The following is a 19,167-nucleotide window of genomic DNA, read 5'->3' as shown; positions in this document are numbered from 1 at the left end:
AATAACAAATCGTCCAAGCCTACAAAACTCGGGAAAACTTCTTTTCAAATTCACAATAAAACAAGACAATTGAGGAAAGTTCTACAGGAGAAACAAGTGCCAAAAGTGGAGACTGACACAGCTGTGCCTAATTGTATATACACAACAAAGCCGCATGAGGCGTCATTCTGACTGAGAAAGAACCTCTGAACTCCATCACTTATTTGCTTTTCAGCACAGCTCTTGACAGCTTGAATGAACTGTTCTGATATGGGGGGAAAATGACTAAAACAAGGTAAACACAATAACCCATCCTCGCTCACGACAGTCAATATTTTCCAAAGGTTTCAGGCCGCAGACAATGTGATGCCTTCAAAAAAGCTCAGAGAGAAAAGGAAAGACAGTGTTTGTCAGGTTCTTTATTGATTCTCCCCTCCATCTGAGGGTAGTGTGGGTTCACGTTCATATAAAACCAAAGAAAGCACATTCCGACAACAACCACAACAACAAAAAGGGGGGGTGGTGGCTCTGCTTTCTGAAGCTGAGGACAAGTAGGCATCACTGGCAAAGCAAATGTGTTAATAAGGGAAACATGTTGCCTGGGAGTGGACACACTGATCCCTAACTGTCCCAGGCTCTACCTACAGCAGTGGAGTTCATGCAGAAGCTTAAGAGTAAAGGACAAAAGCGTTACACAGATCTGTTCAGTATAAACAAAAACAAACACAAAGAGGCGGGGGGGGGGTCTATGTTGGTTAATGGCAGATGGCGGAGAACGTCCAGAAAGAAAGGAGCTGTAGACGCTTCCTCTGGGTTATGACTGTTACTAGAGTCAGATCTGATTCGCGGTGGTCCCTTTTAGAACATAACCATTCGATTTCGAGTTCTAATGGAGAGCTAGACTATGACAGCAAAACAGCATGGTGTGGAAATACTGCAGCCAATGTTTTGAAGAACCTGGGCTTGAATGTATTCACAGCCATTTAAGACAGATGGAATGCACAGGCTAAACGCTATGAACTAACAGCAGTTCTATGCAGTCTGGACATCCACATGCATGGTGGGGAGGCGAGACTCAAAGCAAGCCATGCAAGCTCTGAATCAGTATCAATAGCCCATAAGCTTCTGTTCATAGCACACAGAAACTAGATATACAGAGTTATATCTGGGGCCTCTAGATCATCATCATCACCACGTCCCCCTAAAACGTTCATAGTTTGAAAAATTACTTATTTATCTTCACAACAGTTTATTAAATAGTATGTCTACATCTAAAAGTGCTGCCCATGAGGGGGGATTAGCAAGTGAAGAGATGTGAGATACTACAATGTAAAGATATTGTGTAGGGTGGGAGGGAAGCTGTTTGTGTGGGACAAGCTGATGTTAGCTCCCCAAACTCTTAGAATAAAGGGTGAGATGTTCAGGATCATTCAAGGCTGAGAGAGAGAGAGAGAGAGAGAGAGAGAGAGAGAGAGAGAGAGAGAGAGAGAGAGAGAGAGAGAGAGAGTGTGAGAGAGAGAGAGAGAGAGAGAGAGAGAGAGAGAGAGAGAGAGAGAGAGAGAGACTCTCGAACCAAATACTGAGGACAACTGAGATGTTCTCCAACGCTTGTATATACGAGAGAGACAAACTGAAGGAATTTCCTCTCTAATAACAGTCTAATGAATGATCCTGGAGGACAATCAGTATGGTGCAGGTCAGCTTGACATGGGAAAGGATTCAGCAGTGGCTCTATTAGGCCAGGGCAAGAACTACGGAAGAAGAAAGAAGAAATCATGATTGGTGACATTAAAAACATCAAACAGCTGTGCAGCTGTATCACATCCTCATTGTGGCAGCTTACCACTTATGGCCTCCTGCGCAAAGTATTTGACGTCTATGTCTTGGTCTGCAGCTAGCTTCTCCAGTACTGGTTTCACCTCAGTCTGCAGACAGCTGTGAGAAAGAAGCGCTAATGAGACAACTGGGTTTTAACTTCTGAAAACACTGAAAAATAATCCACATTTCTAATATTAAATCCTAAAACAGGTGTCAGGTCTCATGTCCTCAAGGGCTGCAAATAAGGGTGGCCAATGTGACAAAAGTACGATATCTGAATGCATTTCCACGATACAAAGTATGCATCACAATAGTTCGTTTTCCAGATGTTTGGAATGGACAAAACACACCAGCAAAACAGGAGAGGAAGATTTCAAAAAGGCAGATGCTACAGTTTGGATATTGACTCCTTCAGATAAGTTTTGTACTCAAAGCCTGTCTGATAATTATCAGAGCCTGTCAGCTAATCAGTATGTCCAGCTTAGTGTAGTGAGGACAGATTATGATCCAATTAGGCCCCACAAAGCCTGTTAATTCCAATGGAAAAAAGACTGCTGAATAAGAGATGTCTATGTGAAATGGCCGCTGAGATGGCACAAGTCTGAAGGCTGGCCGAGTAGGAGCAGTGATTCGCGTGCAGGAATATGCAGTTTGTTTACTATGTCTCTTTTAATAAAATTAGATAATGGCACAGTGGGCTGACATCCACTCTGCTATTTGTGGCTATACACTGGCTGTTGTTTACAGCCTCCCTATAATTGGTGTAAACCGTTTTTATACATGCGACTGTTCTGTGACCTAAAAGTACTGATGACACCACGACTCAGAAAGAGTCCTGTGATAATTTACCACAATAACACACTTGTCCACCCACAGATTAGAGCTTTCTCTCTTCTAACACTCTGAACTCAATTCATGAAGGCTTTGCTAATTAGCTAAAAAGTTTAATCAGGCGTTATAAACAAGTAAGAATGCAAAGCCCTGCAGTGATGCGGCACTCCAGCACTGGAGTCTGATACTTGTGTCCTAAAAGGGTACTGCAAGACATACTTGCTGTCCAGAACAGGGCCGATCTTCTGAAGAGACTTGGCTACATTGAAGCGCACGTTGGCCACCTGGTCATTGGACATCTTCAGGACGACGGGGAGCATGTGTTTGGTGGTGATCTCCTGGCCACACGCTTCTGACAAGGCCTGAAAGACACGTGCATACATGAGTGCTTACGTAAACCAGCTGTGTCTGCTCATGTGAAGGGTTAGTCACTGGGCGCATGGTGGTGGTGGTGGTGACTACACACATCACTGAATCACTGACAGAATGCAGGAAATGGAGGCTTATTCGCTTTAAACAGCACTTCCGTTCTTTAGTCAAGCACATGGATTCATAGCCCAGTTCCTAACTTCTTACTCCCCAAAGGTGCTTAAGCCCTAGGTCTTGCATTGTTGCCATAGCAACCGCACTCCTTTCCTGCCGCTGTGAGGGTGAGTCAGCGCACACTCGTGTGTCAGCATAGGAGCAGCATACTCACATTGATGCAGAAGAGAGTGGTCATCCGGTGCAGGTAGTTCGGGTCGTTGGCCATGCCCAGCACTTTGGGCACGATGGTGTTCTGAGCCCATTCAGCTCCAAACTTCTCCACCAGCTTTGTCAGGTTACACGTGGCCGCCTCTCTTATGGCGTATACTGTCAAAACACGGGTGAGAAAACAGACAATTTTACATATAAAGCAAAGGAATCTGGAAAGTGAATGTTCTGGTAGTGTTTTAAGGAAAAATTAGCCGGCAAAATGTAATTTTTTAAATTAAAACTCCACAAACCCCCAATAGTCACCAGCATTATGAATATTGGGGTTAACGTACCATGGTCGACGAGCCATGCCATGCACAGGGAATTCAGTTTCTCATCAAAGAACTCCACTCCCTGAAGAGAACAAGAAAAAACAATCAAAAATCAAACGCAGCAGTCTCATGAGCACAAACACCACAATCAGCCCTGGAAGGAGGTCAGGCCAGTTCAATTGCCTCTCTACAGGCAAAACAGACAACACATCAACTAAAGAGGTCAGGCCGAGTGCATACACAGGCCGTGACATCTATTTCACTGACAGATGTGGTTTACTTACCTAGAAATTAACATAAATTACCATTAAATAAGCCATCCAAGGTAAAGGTATATGACAAAACATTTTCCTTTTCAGCAAATCAGTTAGAGTGACAACAAATTAAATCCCATCAAAGAGACCAAAGAGCAGAATGGACCAATACTGACCAGTTGGCCAGCAAGAAGCGGCATGTACTCTATGATGGCTAGCCGCACCCTCCACTTGGCATCTTCTGCCAGCTCCACGATAGCAGGGAGAAGAGACTGGGAGAGCTGCCGGATCCCGATTACTTCGTTCACACAGTCTAGATTAGAGATTATGTTCAGACGCACCTCTGGACACTGGAAGGGAGTAAAAAGAGTGGGCATTAGAATGTTTGTGCACCCATTAAGGAAAACAGCAAAGGGGGGTGGGGCTGAAAATGCAGGCTTACTGTTCAGTTACTGATCTAAACATTTATTACTCAGCAATTACTAAAAATTACTTATCAATTATGAAACTATAAGCAAGTTATGTAGTTATGAGATTAAGGGCCGAAGTGTTGGTTGCACATCCAAGCCCTTGCAGTTCATACGGTAAAAAGACCAACCAACCAAATTAAATGAGATTTCCACCGACTTTCCTTTTTTTTGGATTATGCAATCACTGAGATCTGAACAAAGCGATTTAGAATGTTTTATGACACAAGAAACTTAAAGACTCCAATTTTTTTACAAGTTGGTGATATGAAACAAGCTATAACACCATTACAGCCATTTTATTCACTACACAAATCAACTAGTGAACCTGCACAGCTTCCTTTTTATATGTAACATCAGTAAGGATGAAATGGTAGTACCATTTTACCTTGGCCCGCCTGTACCTCTTTGCCATGAACGGGTTTCATGGCAGAGAGGGACAAAAAGATACGTTTTAGGCCAAAAGCTCATCTTAAAACTGTAAAAACTTTCTGCGAAGTTGCCTTTGGAGTCATGGTGTCTGGTTTCCATCACCACCACTTAGTTTTTGCATAGACACATACTTAGAGCAGCGATGACAGAACATATAGAATTACTTCATATACACAGCGCCAGAGAGATGTCATTACATTGCCTGCACAAACCATTAGAAGTCGAATGAGTGGTTCGCTGTGCCGGGATTGAACCATGCTCTCCCATGCAGGAGACAAGTAACTTAACGGTGAGGCAAAATGGCCAAAACACATCACACATTAAGATTGTTCTCACATCCAGAATTGTATTTTGGGTGTGAGAGGCAGTGATTTCTACTGTCACAACAAACATATTCAATAACTAAGTATGAATGAATTAATGAATGGTATTAATTTGTGTGTGCCTATATGCAAATAAAAAAAGCTGTTGATGTAACGCTGACTGTTTCTCAGCCTTTCAGAGCACAAAAAAAAAAATGTGTTTGCAATTCTGATGTTGGTCGCTGTTGGTGTTTCGTTTTCATTCTGCTTAGTGAACGATGCTTTTATAATTTTGTATTTCGCTATTTGCTTAAAAGAGAGGTTAGTTAGATTTCTGTTTACACATCAAAAAGTCTACATGTGCATCACATCCAGTCAGATGCATAACCATTTTAATAGTAAATTATCACTTCTCTTACCATTGTGATATCCAGCAGCTTTACTAAACATTGCATTTTATATCTATTGTACAACCCTATCTAAGACTCTTTCTTGTTTCACATCAAACAACTCAAAAGACTTTATTTAAAACTTAATGGTTTAAATTTGTTTTAATGTAATTTAATTTAAAAGAAATCACTGGAATTCTCCTTTAAAATGTAGCTCTCACAGTATCACCACATCAGTAAACACTACTATAGTCCCAGTAACCTTTATTCTATTTGTCTATTCAGTGAGGGGGAGACGAGACACGTTCAAAGACCCAGCTAAGAAGGAAGGGAACAATGCAGACCCACGGGCCTGCAGGGAGCAATAAAGAGAGCCATGCAAAGATGAAACGGGAGAAAACTGCACAGCACTTGTCCATTCATCCCTCACTTCAAGGCTTCCCGCTGGCCTGCGGGATCAAAGTGACCAGTAGCACAGAACGCTCATCTGTGGCTAGAAGATGACGCAGATCATCTCACTGAAGTCTGGTTTAGGTCAAACACATACATGCAAAACACATGCACAAACCACAAACATGGTCCACAGCGGTGTGATCTGAAGGTCTTACCTCATCCTTGAGCTGGGCCAGGAAGAGAGGCAGCAAGTGCTCGATGGTGTTGTCCTTGCCCAGGATGGTCGACAAACCCATAATCACTGAGGCTAGTGCCGATTTGACATGCTGATTTGTGTCTGAAACCAGTTCCTATGGACACAAGCATACAAAACAAGACTCTGGAGCATTAATGAGATATTTGACAGCTGTAAAATCCAATGTTAACAGCCCCCACAACTCAAACTGCATGAGTCATTAGGACTAAATGAAATATTACCCCTGCACTAAACCCTGTAATTACAGGCATTATACAGTTTAATTGTAATTATGAATCACACTGCAGCACAGCACACATCAGAGGGGACGAGGGACCATATGAATCAGCAGGGAAGCTGCTCTCCTGTGGTGGGTTCAGTGAAACTTTATTTGGGCTATATACTGTTTTTGGTTTTCCTTTACTGGTTTATGCACCCTAAGACTGTTTTGGTTATTGTGCCTTTAAGACTGATAAGTAAATGATCTCTGTTCTGACTGGCTGCTGTGTGTCTCATTCAAAGAGCACTCTAGACTGAAACACTCCTGTCACTTCAGCACAAATGAGCAGAGCTACACTGCTGTTGGCTGAATAGGCAGATATATGTAAATGGTTTGGTTTTTGTTACATCACAAAACCAGGGATTACAAAATGCCGTTTTTGCAGCCGACTGTATGGGCTGAATATTGAAAGGACTGGGTAGTGGACCGTACCTATCATGCCTTTAACAGTGTTTACATACAAAAAAAAATAAAGAAAATTCAGTTTTACATGATATGGGCCCTTTAACAGTGAATAACACGTTTCGCCCAACCCCTTCAATGAATTCCACAAAAGATTCTTCTATTATTATTATTATACTATGAGTCAGCGCAGGGTATGAGCCATCCAACGGTGGACGTCATTACCTACATACTAGTTAAGACAAATGAGGCGACAGCAGTTGCCCTGTTGTCAAAGTAAAAACGTGCCAACTCCATTCAAACCACCACTCTTGTCTTACTTCTGTTAAAAGAAGGTCAGAGCTGAGACACAGTGGGTCATGCTAATTTGATCTTGTTTAAGCCTTAGCTGCTTACACCAGGGACAGATGCTGAGTCAGAGAGTTAGCTGCCAGTCAGAACACTAAGAGAGCTTCAACTTCTTGGGCAAATTACATGAAATCTGCCACTTTTAGACCACTGCACAAGCTCTGAGGGGGGAAGAATCTGTCATAGGGCATAAAGGCTACAGAACAGCCGAAAGCTAGAGAAAACAGAACAATCAGATAGATGAATCTGATAGCATATAGTCAACAGAAGCTGTTTAAAGTCTAGAGATCCAGTTGGCTAGTGACTGCATGAGTAATGTACCTTGACGCAGGGCAGAATGTGAGTCATGATGATTGTCTCTCGGCTGTCTTCCGGTAAATTCTCACAGAATTCTGATGAGTAAGATAAAATGCATTAAATCAATGCATAAACACATTAGTGGTTCAAAGGATTCATGCATATGGCAAATAAACTTGATTCTGAAACGATTCTACACGCCTGAACTGGTACTAATATTAACATCCTGATTTATCAATGTTAATAATGTTAATTAACTGATGAGTTGAGGCATGCATTTACCTTTGACTTTATTAGCAGCTGCAGCCCGCACCTCGGCCTCACAGTCTTTGAGCAGGTTCTGGAAGGCTGGCACGAGGTCATTCTTAGTAATTTCTGGGCCAACTGCTTTTTGTAACTGCAAAGTCACAAGAAACAACAGCAATTCAAACAAACTGTGCATCAGAAAATAGCTTGCCCAAAGACAACAATTACACTGGTCTTGCACCGGTCCAATAAATGAATGCAGTATAACTTGGTAAATGGGGTGAATAAAAAGACTTATGAAACATTAAAGCTGCCACAGCATTTGTCTGGTACACCTCCATGTTCTTAACTACTGGTGGTACTAAAACCCACTGTTAGCAAATGTGGCACATGGTCCGACAAACTATTTCATTATTTTAGAACACTAAATAGTAATTCTTTAATAAGTGGTAAGTGATAAGTGATTCCCTGTGTGCTGTGTTGGCACACAGAAAAAATAACATTGAGAATATAATCTCATATTGAGAACACACATCTGGAGACAACTTGTCCCACAGGCTTTGCTGACAACCCGTACCCAACTTCCTCCAGTTTGTGCACTTTTAACCTCGAGAACATAATCAACAGCACAGCAACATCTGACTAGCTAGTGAAACACTGTCTGCCAAAGTAGCAGCCAAATCTTTCCACATCACTTTTACTCCAGCTGTGTTGTTTGAACTATTAAGAGTGGAGAACACAAACAGCCACCGGTAATTTGATGGTAATGTTTGCCACCTGTCCAGTTAAGTCTAAGGCTAAAACCCACTCCAGTTTAACAGAACAGTTTTCTCTTTCAATAGGTAAAGTATTTTTAAAACACATGTAATGTCTTCTCTGTGTATGGTTAATTGGAGCCTATATAGGGACGTTTGAGCCGTGCTAGCTTTACAACCATGGCTTGTTCTCAGGTGGACAATATTGACAAGCACACCACCCTTGAAATCCACTCTCATGAAGCATAAGATGGGCTTAGAAATTTCAAACTCAGTTCTCACCATAATAAGTTTTTGTTCCCCACCCACTTTTAAGCTAATCATGGTCATGGCTAACCCTGCAAGACCATAGGGCTCTTTATCTGGAATGCAAAACTGTGCATGTCTTATCTATAACCTAAAGTAAGTACCGTTGCTACTGAACAGGATGCGCATGCATGCCAGCAGGTGGACTTTAACTGAAGTCAGCATTATGTCAACAGTGTGGGATTATTTCACGTTTGAGACAAGCAGAAGCAAAAATGCTCATTGGAAAATCTGTAACGGTAGTATTTCAAGGGGAGGTACCAGACGTGGGCAATATACCCACGATATATTCAGCCTAAGGTATCAGCCACAAATAAGCCTATAATGCTACGTGCAAGTAGTGCAAAACACAGTAGCCCTTTATCGGAATGGCTGACTCAAAGATCTTTCAGCAGTCTCTCATCCCCTGTTTAGTCAGTTACAGTCTGATTTAAACATTAGTCAAGGTTGTTATCAAGGGAGCGACCATTAGAGAGACATTTGGAAGGAACCTCCAGCCTTATGGAGAAGTGAGAGCCCTTAGTATAGTAGCCTGCTAGTCATGCTAGGATTTTCTCTAATACTGCCTATGGTGCACCTCCATCAGTGAGCTGCATCAGATAACAGCATGGTCTGTGGCCTGGCCTCATATCTGCTTTTCAACAGCTGCTGCTGAGTGCATACATGACTAATATTTACCAAATCCAGCAGAGTCTGACTGTTGTAAATGTATGCACAAGTGTAGGGGAAACATGTATGAGACAAATAACCTATTATTTAGTCTTTACTTTTGGGACAGAGAAGCTGCTGAGTGAATATGCCTTCGCACCACAGGCTTATCTACATATTTTTCAGTTCTGTTTTTACTATTCTGAGCAATTTAAAAACATTTTTTTAGAACAGAACTAAAGATTGTCTTCCACGGTTTCTTACTAGCATAAAATTTTGCAGATGCAAGAGAGAATCCTCACACCACATCTTATTTATTAGCCCTTATCCTGTCATAATCAGAGTATATGCTTTCTTCTTACCTCAGAGAACTTGTCAGCCACCATGTACCGCACCCTCCAGGACTTATCTTCAGCTGCCTGGCGCAGGGTTGGCATGACCAGAGTCTCCAGGTCCTCCTGAGGCAGCAGTGTGGCAATGCTCACACACGCCTCCACAGCCAAGAGACGCACAGAGTCCTGCAATAAACACCACATGTGGTCAGCTACTTAACCATGTCAAACTCATACTTAGAACCTTGCTAGCATTAAAATCAGGCTTATTTTCAGCCTCACTGTGCTGCCGTAAATACAACAGAAGGGAAAGTGCCAGTTAGAAGTGCCTATGCTTGAGGGATGTGTGAATTACACGCATGCAAAGGTGTAAATTCATGTACATGTTCAAATTTACGTCATGGCGTCTTGCTAATTTTAAGATGCGTGCCTGGGAAGGCATGAGGAACTGACCTGTTCGTCAGAGGCCAGTGCAGTAAATAGAGAGATAATGTCACTTTTGACGTATTCCAACTCCAAGACTTTGGCAAACTCGCCCAGCTTGGAAGCAGCAGCACGGCGCACCATAGGCGTGTCATCAGAGCACAGGTTACGGAAATGCCTGAGAAAGAGAACATTTGATTTTATCTTAGTATTTGAGTGACAGCTTTAAAGACACTCAACTATTTAAAAACAGTAGTTACAAATATTACACGTCAATGTGCATTCTTTGAGGGTCACAGCACTGCATGCTTTACTGTCCTCCCCATTTAACAGACCTAATTAATCTGGTCACCTAATTATCAAATCATATATATATATAATAAATCAGCCATGTTGGAGCAGGAAGAATTCTCAACTCTGCAGTGCTTCGACCCTCCAAGAATGCAGGCTGACGTCACAGCTACAGTGTGGAAGGCTATCATTTATGGTCACTATGTTTGGGTTTCCTAGACAGGAATTAAGCCTAGTGCTGAACTACATTTTCCTCTCAACAGAAAATCTCCATTCAGAATGCTGCGTAGTTTAGGACTAGGCTTAATCCCTACTGAGAAACTGAGCCTGTGTTTAAATAGCACCTTTGGGAAGAAGCTCAGCCTGCAATTTAATACTGGTCATCAAAAACAGCACCAAATTAAAGCAATGGTTTGGACAAAAATCTAATTTACACAATTTTCCCATATTCCTAATGAAGTCAATCAGGCATACACTGGTCTCAAAAAGTATTTGGACATCTTAACTATTGGTAATTTTTTTTTTGTTACTTCATAAAATGTTTGTGACATTTATTTCATTAACATTACCTGATGGTAGACTGTTTGTGTGGGGAAAGCCTGGAAAAGAATTCCAGCCAGATGGCACTAAAACTACTCTAATGCATAGAGGTGGAAAAGTCAAAGTCTGGGACTGTTTTTCTTACAATAGTGTTGATGAGCTTGTGTGTACTGAAGGGACGGTTGCCCCTTGGTTTGACATTTCCTGACACAATGAACCAACTACGTTTTTAAATATGGCACAAGTGTTCAAATATCATTTGGGGCCACTGTATTTGGTGTTCTTCAGTGTTTCAACAAGACTAATAAAGCTAACAAATAATAGAAGCTTACAGGTTAGAACCAAGCATATTTTGAACCCTATTGTACTTTTTATATGTCTATGTTTTTTGATTAAACCATTGCTTCAAGAAAAATATTAATCATTAGGAGACGAAAGGGCAACTGACTGGCGAATCTCAGCTTTGACAGTGCTGGAGACACGTGGATAGCAGACACTGAAGAGACCACAAGCTGAGGTACGGGAGGTGAACCAGTCGCCGCTGGCCAGACGCTTCACCAGCGGCTCAAAGTGCACCTCTAGGTCCACGGGTGAGTGCTCGTGGGAGATCTTGCGCAAGGACTCCACTGCCTTGTCCCGCACCACTGTCTCCTCCACTGTGGCCAAGCTCTCCAAGGGAGGCTGAGGACAGAAATGTATGAGAATAATGAGTAACAGCATGAAAAAAACGCTTAATTATGTAAAGTTTCAGAACCGTCCTGATAAAAGACGACATTTGGCACTTACAAGGAGACAGTGCACATATTCTGGTCCTCCAACCAGCATGGTGAAGTTACCCAGCTGTTCAGCAAGGGCGAGAAGCACTTCATCTTCATCATAGATGGTATCTAGATGCACAAGAAACAAGCCACATTAAAACTTTTAATAATGCAAGGCTGACGTCAGTGTAATGAAAATGCAGCATCTGTAAAAACTTGCACAATGCAGGTAAACTGTGAAGTTTAGTCATCAATTCCCTCCTTGGTGGATACTTTTTTTGCATTACTGTCACAAATAGTATCTAGAGAGATACACAGGTACAAGCAGCCGGTTAACTGTTCGAGGTGCTAGTATCTGAATACTGAAATCACTTTTCAGGTACTTCTTGTGTTTCATCAGAGGAAGATACACAGAAAATACACAGACCAACAACTCAGTGAAACACCAATTTAATGTTTTAACAGGACTGTCAAATCTGAAATTTTGTCTCGTATTTAGGAGCACGTGTGCTCAGACTTTGCTACTCCAAAACGTGAGCACCTTAATGTGAGTGCACTGTTAAGAATGTGAAGGGAGAGACAGCACAGCTTTTACCGCAAAATAGGCTAGGCTAATGTCAGGTCCAGAAACAGTCCAAATATACTTCTCAAACAAACTAACATGCTGGCAAACCATCCACTGATTAAGGAAAGAAAACAATTCTAACCATTATGTTACTTATCCAACACAAAAATCTACTAATTTCCTTCCGCTATTTTTGAATAATAAAAATGTTTGTTGAGTTGAATGTTGAAATGTATTTGTCTGTGTGATGCTAAATTTTTGTGTAACACCAGCGCTGTCCTAAAAAAAGCAAGCTAAAGCTCCACATTATGTTTTTCCTTTTTTTCTACTCTTCTTTCACTGCAGTGAACCGTATCTCCATTCATGAACTTTTGCAGACATTTGAATATCAAAATTAGTCAGAATGCACAGGCCTAATATAGTCTGTGCGATACAGTTGAAATTTGAATGCTGCCAAGTGCTTCCATGAATTGTAAGTATTGTCCTGCTCTTCAACTTCGACTGACAGTCTAGAACAACAATCTCTGTGCCATACAACATAGTGGTATATGTTTATTGATTGATAGTGATTTTTTTTAAAAACTAGCCACATCTGACAAACCGTTGCATCTAACCAATAGTTTTAAATGTGCAGTGATGTCATAAGACTTTGCGTGTTAAGACTATTTTTTTCCATACAGATTTCAGAAGTGGCAGATAAAAATGTCATAACTGCCAATGTGGCATTCTGGTAACATGTCCGTGCAAAACTTTCACAAGTGCCTACCTGTTAGGAAAGGGAGAAGCTCGGTGCGTGTCCTCTCCACTCCCAATGCCAGGGCAATAGTGGAAAGTTTCTTGATGCTGTTCAGTCGCAACTGTTTCAGAAACAAAACAAGAGTTTATGCAAAAACCAAAAAAATTAGACTATGCCAGAGTTAACCTACAGTCACTGCAAGCATTAAACCTAATATGCCTACACAAAATGTTAGAATAGCAAAGCCACACTATGAACAAAGTGTAAAATGACAGAGTGCTACATTTGCTGCAGCTTTTCTCTACGTGTAACAAAATTAAAAGATAATTTATTCATGGTTAAGTTCAGAGTAGAGTTTGAAATATCTGTCCAAACCATAGTGCTTACGTCAGGTTGGGAAGTCATTTTCTCAAGTGTTGTCCTATTCAAGTCAGGTTCAAATTCACACTGGGTTCTCACAGCCTGCCTCTCATTTCCCTTGCTTTAGTTTTCTTATTACTTTATTCTTATTTTCCATTTCCATGCTAGAGTCAGCTCTTTGTGTTGCTTTGACAAAATTTTACGTAGAAATCCATAAGATCCGAGCGTGCATGTGTGGGAAATTTAAAAATGAATCGATATATAGGCAGGGCAGTTTAGTGCAGTCAAAAAGACTTTTACATTTAATTCTTTTGGCCAAAAATGTATTTGTTACAACCCCGGTCCCAAAAAAGTTAGAGCGCTGTGCAAAATGTAGATAAAAACACAATGCAATGATGTGCAAAACATTTAAACCCTGTGTTTAACTGAAAATAGTACAAAGACAACATATCAAATGTTTAAAAACTTTTTTTGTTTTTTTGAAAAATATATGCCCTTTTTGAATTATAAGCCAGCAAAATGTTTCCAAAAAAAAGTGGAACAGGAGCAACAAAGACTGGTAAAGTTGTGTAATGCTAAAAACAAAAACACCTGGTGGAACTTCTCTTACCTAATTAGGTTAATGGCAACAGGTCAGTTACATGATTGGGTATAAAAAGACCATCTCAGAGAGACTTTCAGTCTTTCAGAAGTAAAGATGGGGAGGGGTTCACCACTCTGTGAAGGTCTGCACAGGCAAATAGTGCAAAAATTCAAGAATAATATTTCTCAACATATCATTAAAAGATTCAGAGAATCCAGAGAAATCTGCAAGGGACAAGGCCAATAAACAATACTGGCTGGCCGTGATCCCAAAGATGGCACTGCAATTACCGCTGCATCCACAAATGCAAGTTAAAACTCTGCATGTATGTCACATGGACCTGCACATCTGTGAAGGCACTATTAATGCTGAACAATATAACACAAACTGCCATTCAGACAATGTCTTTTTCTGGGAAGGCCTTGTTTATTTCAGCAAGACCACTTCTACATGTATTACAACGGCATGGCTCAGTAGTAAAAGAGTCTGGGTGCTAAACTGGCCTGCCTACAGTCCAGACCTGTCACCCACTAAAAACATTTGGCTCATTATGAAACAAAAAATATGACAAAAAGTGACTCCAAACTGTTGAGCAGCTGAAATCCTATATCAGGCAAGCATGGGAAAACAGTTCATATTCACAACAATAGCAAGTGGGTCTCCTGAGTTTCCAAACGCTTAGAGTGTTAAAAACCTCTTTGAAACGTTATGCTGGCATTAAATTAAAAATGGGAAGCATTTTAAAAAAAAATGATTCGTACAGCATTGCATTCTGTTTATGCATTTTGCGCTGCATCCCAACTTAATGTTGCACGGTCAACATGTTTTATCAAGGGAGTAAATGCTAACATCAGTACCACACAGCATCAACAATGCATTACGGATAGAATGTATATGCACTTTTAGTGCAGATTAAAGACATTAGGATGCTGTCTGAAAACACTGCTTGATCAACAAATTTGTTACGGCATAATGTAAACTTTACACAGCTGACAGGTTTTTTTTGCCCTCTCCTGTAAAATTACCATTCTGGTGATACAAGAGTTTATTCCAATAGTGACAATATATTGCTGCTGTCGGAAAAACCTCATATCTCCAAAATGATAACTTTACAGGACAAGCAAAAAACACACTTTACTTTTAATATAAGTGAATGGAACCAGATTTTTTTCCAAGTCATTTTGGGCCATTTATTGTGACATTTACACACAGTGTAAAGGGCAACAGACATTTTCAAACTAAATCAAAAACTAAAAAATGACAAAAATAGATACAAAAGATTTTGTTTCAATGCCCCACCCTGATGCCCCTCCCCAGGGTTATTTTAGATCTGTGAGAAATATGATATGTTTTATCTATGCACTAACGACAGCTAATATTGTCACTGCAAGCTAAAATAGCCAGCATGATAATTTAAAATGCACGTTAGCACGTTGAGTGATTGTAGGCTGGTCCAGGTCAGTTTCAGACAGAATTTTGTTGGGCTGGAGTCAGTTTCAGACTGAAAACTGTACCTGAGAGTCAGGCTAGTAAGCTACTTTGCATTCAAATAAATTGCTGTGAGTCAGGTTGGGTTGGGCAGCATTGTGTTCAGACAGAAAGCCCTTGGTCGGTAATCAGGTTTAAAACAAAATTTATAGTCTGGAGTTTCAGAGTTTCATGGTAAAGTCTGGTTGACAACAAGGATTGATGTGATCATGGGGACAACACTAAGACCAACAAGACCAAAGCTGTGTCCAAAACTGTGCCCTATTCACTATATAGTGCACTATTTTGGGGTGTCGCCATTTTGTAGTCTGAAAACATAGTGCAGAGTATCCAGTGCACTCAAAACAATTCCACAATGCACAGCAATAAGGAGTGTACAACTGATGTACCCTAACAGGGTCAGGGATACCTGCAATGCACTGTGGTGTTTGGTTTAAAGATTCACATGCAACGTCTCTTTGGAGAATTACAGAGCCCAGCTACAACAGTAACCACAGACCTCTCTACAGGCCTGTTACAGATGTAAAGAGGCTCTTCTCTTGTGTGCAGTCAGACTCAGCTGTTATATTGATCTAGTGGCAGGACATTTCTAGTGTTTACGTGACAGAATCTGCTGTCGCACAGTAATGAGCAAACCCATATGATGTAATGTCCAAAATAATTTACTACCATCACAAATTTTATTCCCTATAATTGTGGTCTACATAGTGATTATGGGACTATTTCAGACACAGCAACAATGTTTAATGACATGACAGCTAACTAGAGTACGCTTATCAAAAATCAGTATGCGACAAGCTGTCATGATGCCGGTTTATTACATTTTTAATGACAGGTATTGATAATGGCAACATGACACTATCATACTGCAGAACTAATAACAGCATAAGACATCTGCCATTACGTGTTTATGGCATGGTCATAGCAATGTTATGTCGCAGGGTTCAAATATAGTGCTTTCCTCATACATCTCTCATTTTGCCTCTAGGTTGTCTGAAAATGGCTCAAATCATTCGTCTAGTGAACACTGGCATCTACAGAAGTGGGACATCTAATGCAGAGAGGATGTACACTCCCACATCACAACTGAAGTGCTCAGTGCTTGTGTTAGCTTTCGTAACAGACACAGATGATTTATATATAGCTCTTAACAGGATGACGCATTTACTTACACTGATACACCGGCGAGCTCATTATTGATAGCTCAGATTGCGAAATCAAACCCTGAGGGTGATTCAATAAGTTAACCGCAGATGGCCGGTTAGCACATTTTGGGTGCTGCTTCAATGAGCCAGCTGTTCTCTCTACATAAAACGTGTGCGCTTTACGGTTTTCAACAGCTGTCTGTTTATACAAACATTAAGTTATATTATTAAAAACAACTCGTTCGTGAGGGTTAGCTTTAGCTTAGCGAAATATTGGCCTACCCTGTACACTAGCATGCCGGTTTATGTTGGCAAACACAACAGCTTGACCTGAATTCTTATTTCAAGCGTTCAGGACAAAAAAACAGCACGGCGCTATTAACGAAATGAGTGAAGACCAAGCTTTGTTTCTTGTTATTGTAACGTTATTAAACATGTGTGTTAAACAGCTGGGTTACGTTAGGTGTCCTGTGATGTATGTTAGCTAGCTTAGTTATCCATTGAAACGCATCACTCTAAATGGCACCGGTGGCTAGCTAACGTTAGCTTGTTAGTCGGCTTTTCCGTTCCACCTTAAATGGCGTAGCCGTTACTATGCGGTGCGTGTACAGGCCCCAGAATGCAACTGCTGTATCATTTTAAGGTGGACCGGGGCGTTCAAATAAGACGCTAACCTCAGCTCTAGCTAGCTTAGCGGTTAGCTCGCCGCCTGAAATCCACACCAGAGGTTAGCGATGCTAAAGCAGGGGAGCTAGGCTAAGCTAAGCTAATACAGGCCCGAGTTTCCTTCTCGCTAGAATACTTGGTCACGGCTTACAGCGTTCATTCACTTCAATATTTAAGCTACGCTGTATTTAAACACACAGAACACGCAGCTACCTGAACGTCTTCATTCCTCAATTCGTCGATAAGCACCGCAATAGGGTAGAGAGAATCATCACCGTCGGCTCCCGCCATCTTGTCTCAGGCTGTTGGCTGCTGCGGGGTTTCCGCAGAGGGGCAGTTCAGTACTTCAGCCCGGAGACGAGCGGCGGAGCGCAGCGATTGGTCTCCGTCACAGCGGCGCTCCAGATGAACTAACAGCATAACAGCTACCGGTGCTGAGGGCGGTACGGTAGCATAATCCCAGTCAAGTAAAGGTTATTACGGTACGGAGCCCCTGAAGGGACGTGGTGTATTTTTTTAGGTAAAAATCTGGTGCACACCAGATACTATCAGGTGAGCACCCAATACTATGTGGTGAGCACCCGATACTATGTGGGGAGCACGCAATGCTATGTGGTAAGCACCAGATACTATGTGGGGAGCACCCAATGCTATGTGGTGAGCACCAGATACCATATATATATATATATATATATATATATATACATACACATTTGTGTATGTGTGTGTGTGTGTGTGTGTGCATCTGTATATGTATAAACAGTGTCAGTGTTGACTGGCAACAGGTGGCACAAGAACAAATGAAGCAATGTAAAGATGATAAGGTAAGTTTGTTCAGGCAGCCATAAAAACCTTAATAATTTACCAATTTGTCCCTTTCAAAGATATATAGCTAAATGTAGTCTGCCTTTGCTAGATATAGTTAGCTATAAATTATGTGAAAAGTCCCAGCTGCTGAATGAGGTGGCAAAACTGTCTGTTCTCCTTTCACATTTCCAAAATGGAAAGTAACCCACCCAATGGAATCGTTTACCCGTTTTGCGATGAGCAAAAGTTATCTTTGTCACTTGAACCTGAAGACATTTTGCCCACTTGCTCATTTTTGTCGCAGGTGTGTATAGTTTTAATGCAAAAACATGTATTGCATAGAGAACGACGTAAGCCTGACTGTATCTACAGTCTAAACTGTATCTAGCAAAGATATCTCTTTGAAAGGGACAAATTGGTGAATTATTAAGGTTTCTATAGCTGTCTGAACATATAAATTTACCTTATCATCTTTAAGTCGCTTTATTTGTTCTTGTGCCACCTGTCGTGACTCTATAAAGTCATAAATGTCTTCTTCCATGACGAAGGATAACAAGCACAGCCGGTGCACAGAGCAGTGGCCTGTGAAGTCATGATACTATGGAGCCCAATGAACACAGACACTGTTCATGGATATACAGATGCACACACACACACACACACACACACACACTTCTTTTTTTGTCACCACATAGTATCGGGTGCTCACCACATAGTATCGGGTGCTCACCACATAGCATCTGGTGCTCATTTGATAATATCAGGTGCTCACCGTATAGTATCCTGTGCTCACCTGATAGTATCGCGTGCTCACCACATAGTATCTGGTGCTCATTTGATAATATCGGGTGCTCACCACATAGTATGTGGTGCTCACCTGATAGTATCAGGTGCTCATCACAGAGTATCTGGTGCTCACCTGATAGTATTAGGTGCCCATCATAGAGTATCTGGTGCTCCCCAGATTTCTACCAAAAAAAAATACACCACGTCCCATCAGGGGCTCATTAAGTTAATTGTGTGAAATAATAGCCCAGGTAAAAGAGTCGAGGAGCACAGAAATACCAGGCCATAAACTGCCAAA

At 41.3% G+C, this 19,167-nt stretch overlaps 1 protein-coding gene across 1 annotated transcript; it reads right to left on the bottom strand.

Moving 5' to 3' along the window:
* Window positions 1-378: 378 nt before the first annotated feature.
* ppp2r1ba (protein phosphatase 2, regulatory subunit A, beta a) lies at window positions 379-17,627 on the bottom strand. Its single transcript, XM_036579817.1, has 15 exons — window positions 17,490-17,627; window positions 13,065-13,155; window positions 11,762-11,862; window positions 11,424-11,656; window positions 10,175-10,322; window positions 9,752-9,907; window positions 7,717-7,831; window positions 7,459-7,529; window positions 6,088-6,222; window positions 4,066-4,239; window positions 3,657-3,717; window positions 3,326-3,480; window positions 2,848-2,990; window positions 1,823-1,914; window positions 379-1,730 (listed from the first exon to the last, which is right to left on the bottom strand). The coding sequence occupies exons 1-15, from the start codon at window positions 17,565-17,567 to the stop codon at window positions 1,714-1,716; spliced, it is 1,770 nt and encodes a 589-aa protein (XP_036435710.1). The 5' UTR covers window positions 17,568-17,627; the 3' UTR covers window positions 379-1,713.
* Window positions 17,628-19,167: the final 1,540 nt, after the last annotated feature.

This window comes from Colossoma macropomum, unplaced genomic scaffold (assembly GCF_904425465.1).
Source record: "Colossoma macropomum unplaced genomic scaffold, Colossoma_macropomum, whole genome shotgun sequence".
Classification (NCBI taxonomy): domain Eukaryota; kingdom Metazoa; phylum Chordata; class Actinopteri; order Characiformes; family Serrasalmidae; genus Colossoma; species Colossoma macropomum.
This window is presented reverse-complemented; position numbering and strand designations above follow the sequence as displayed.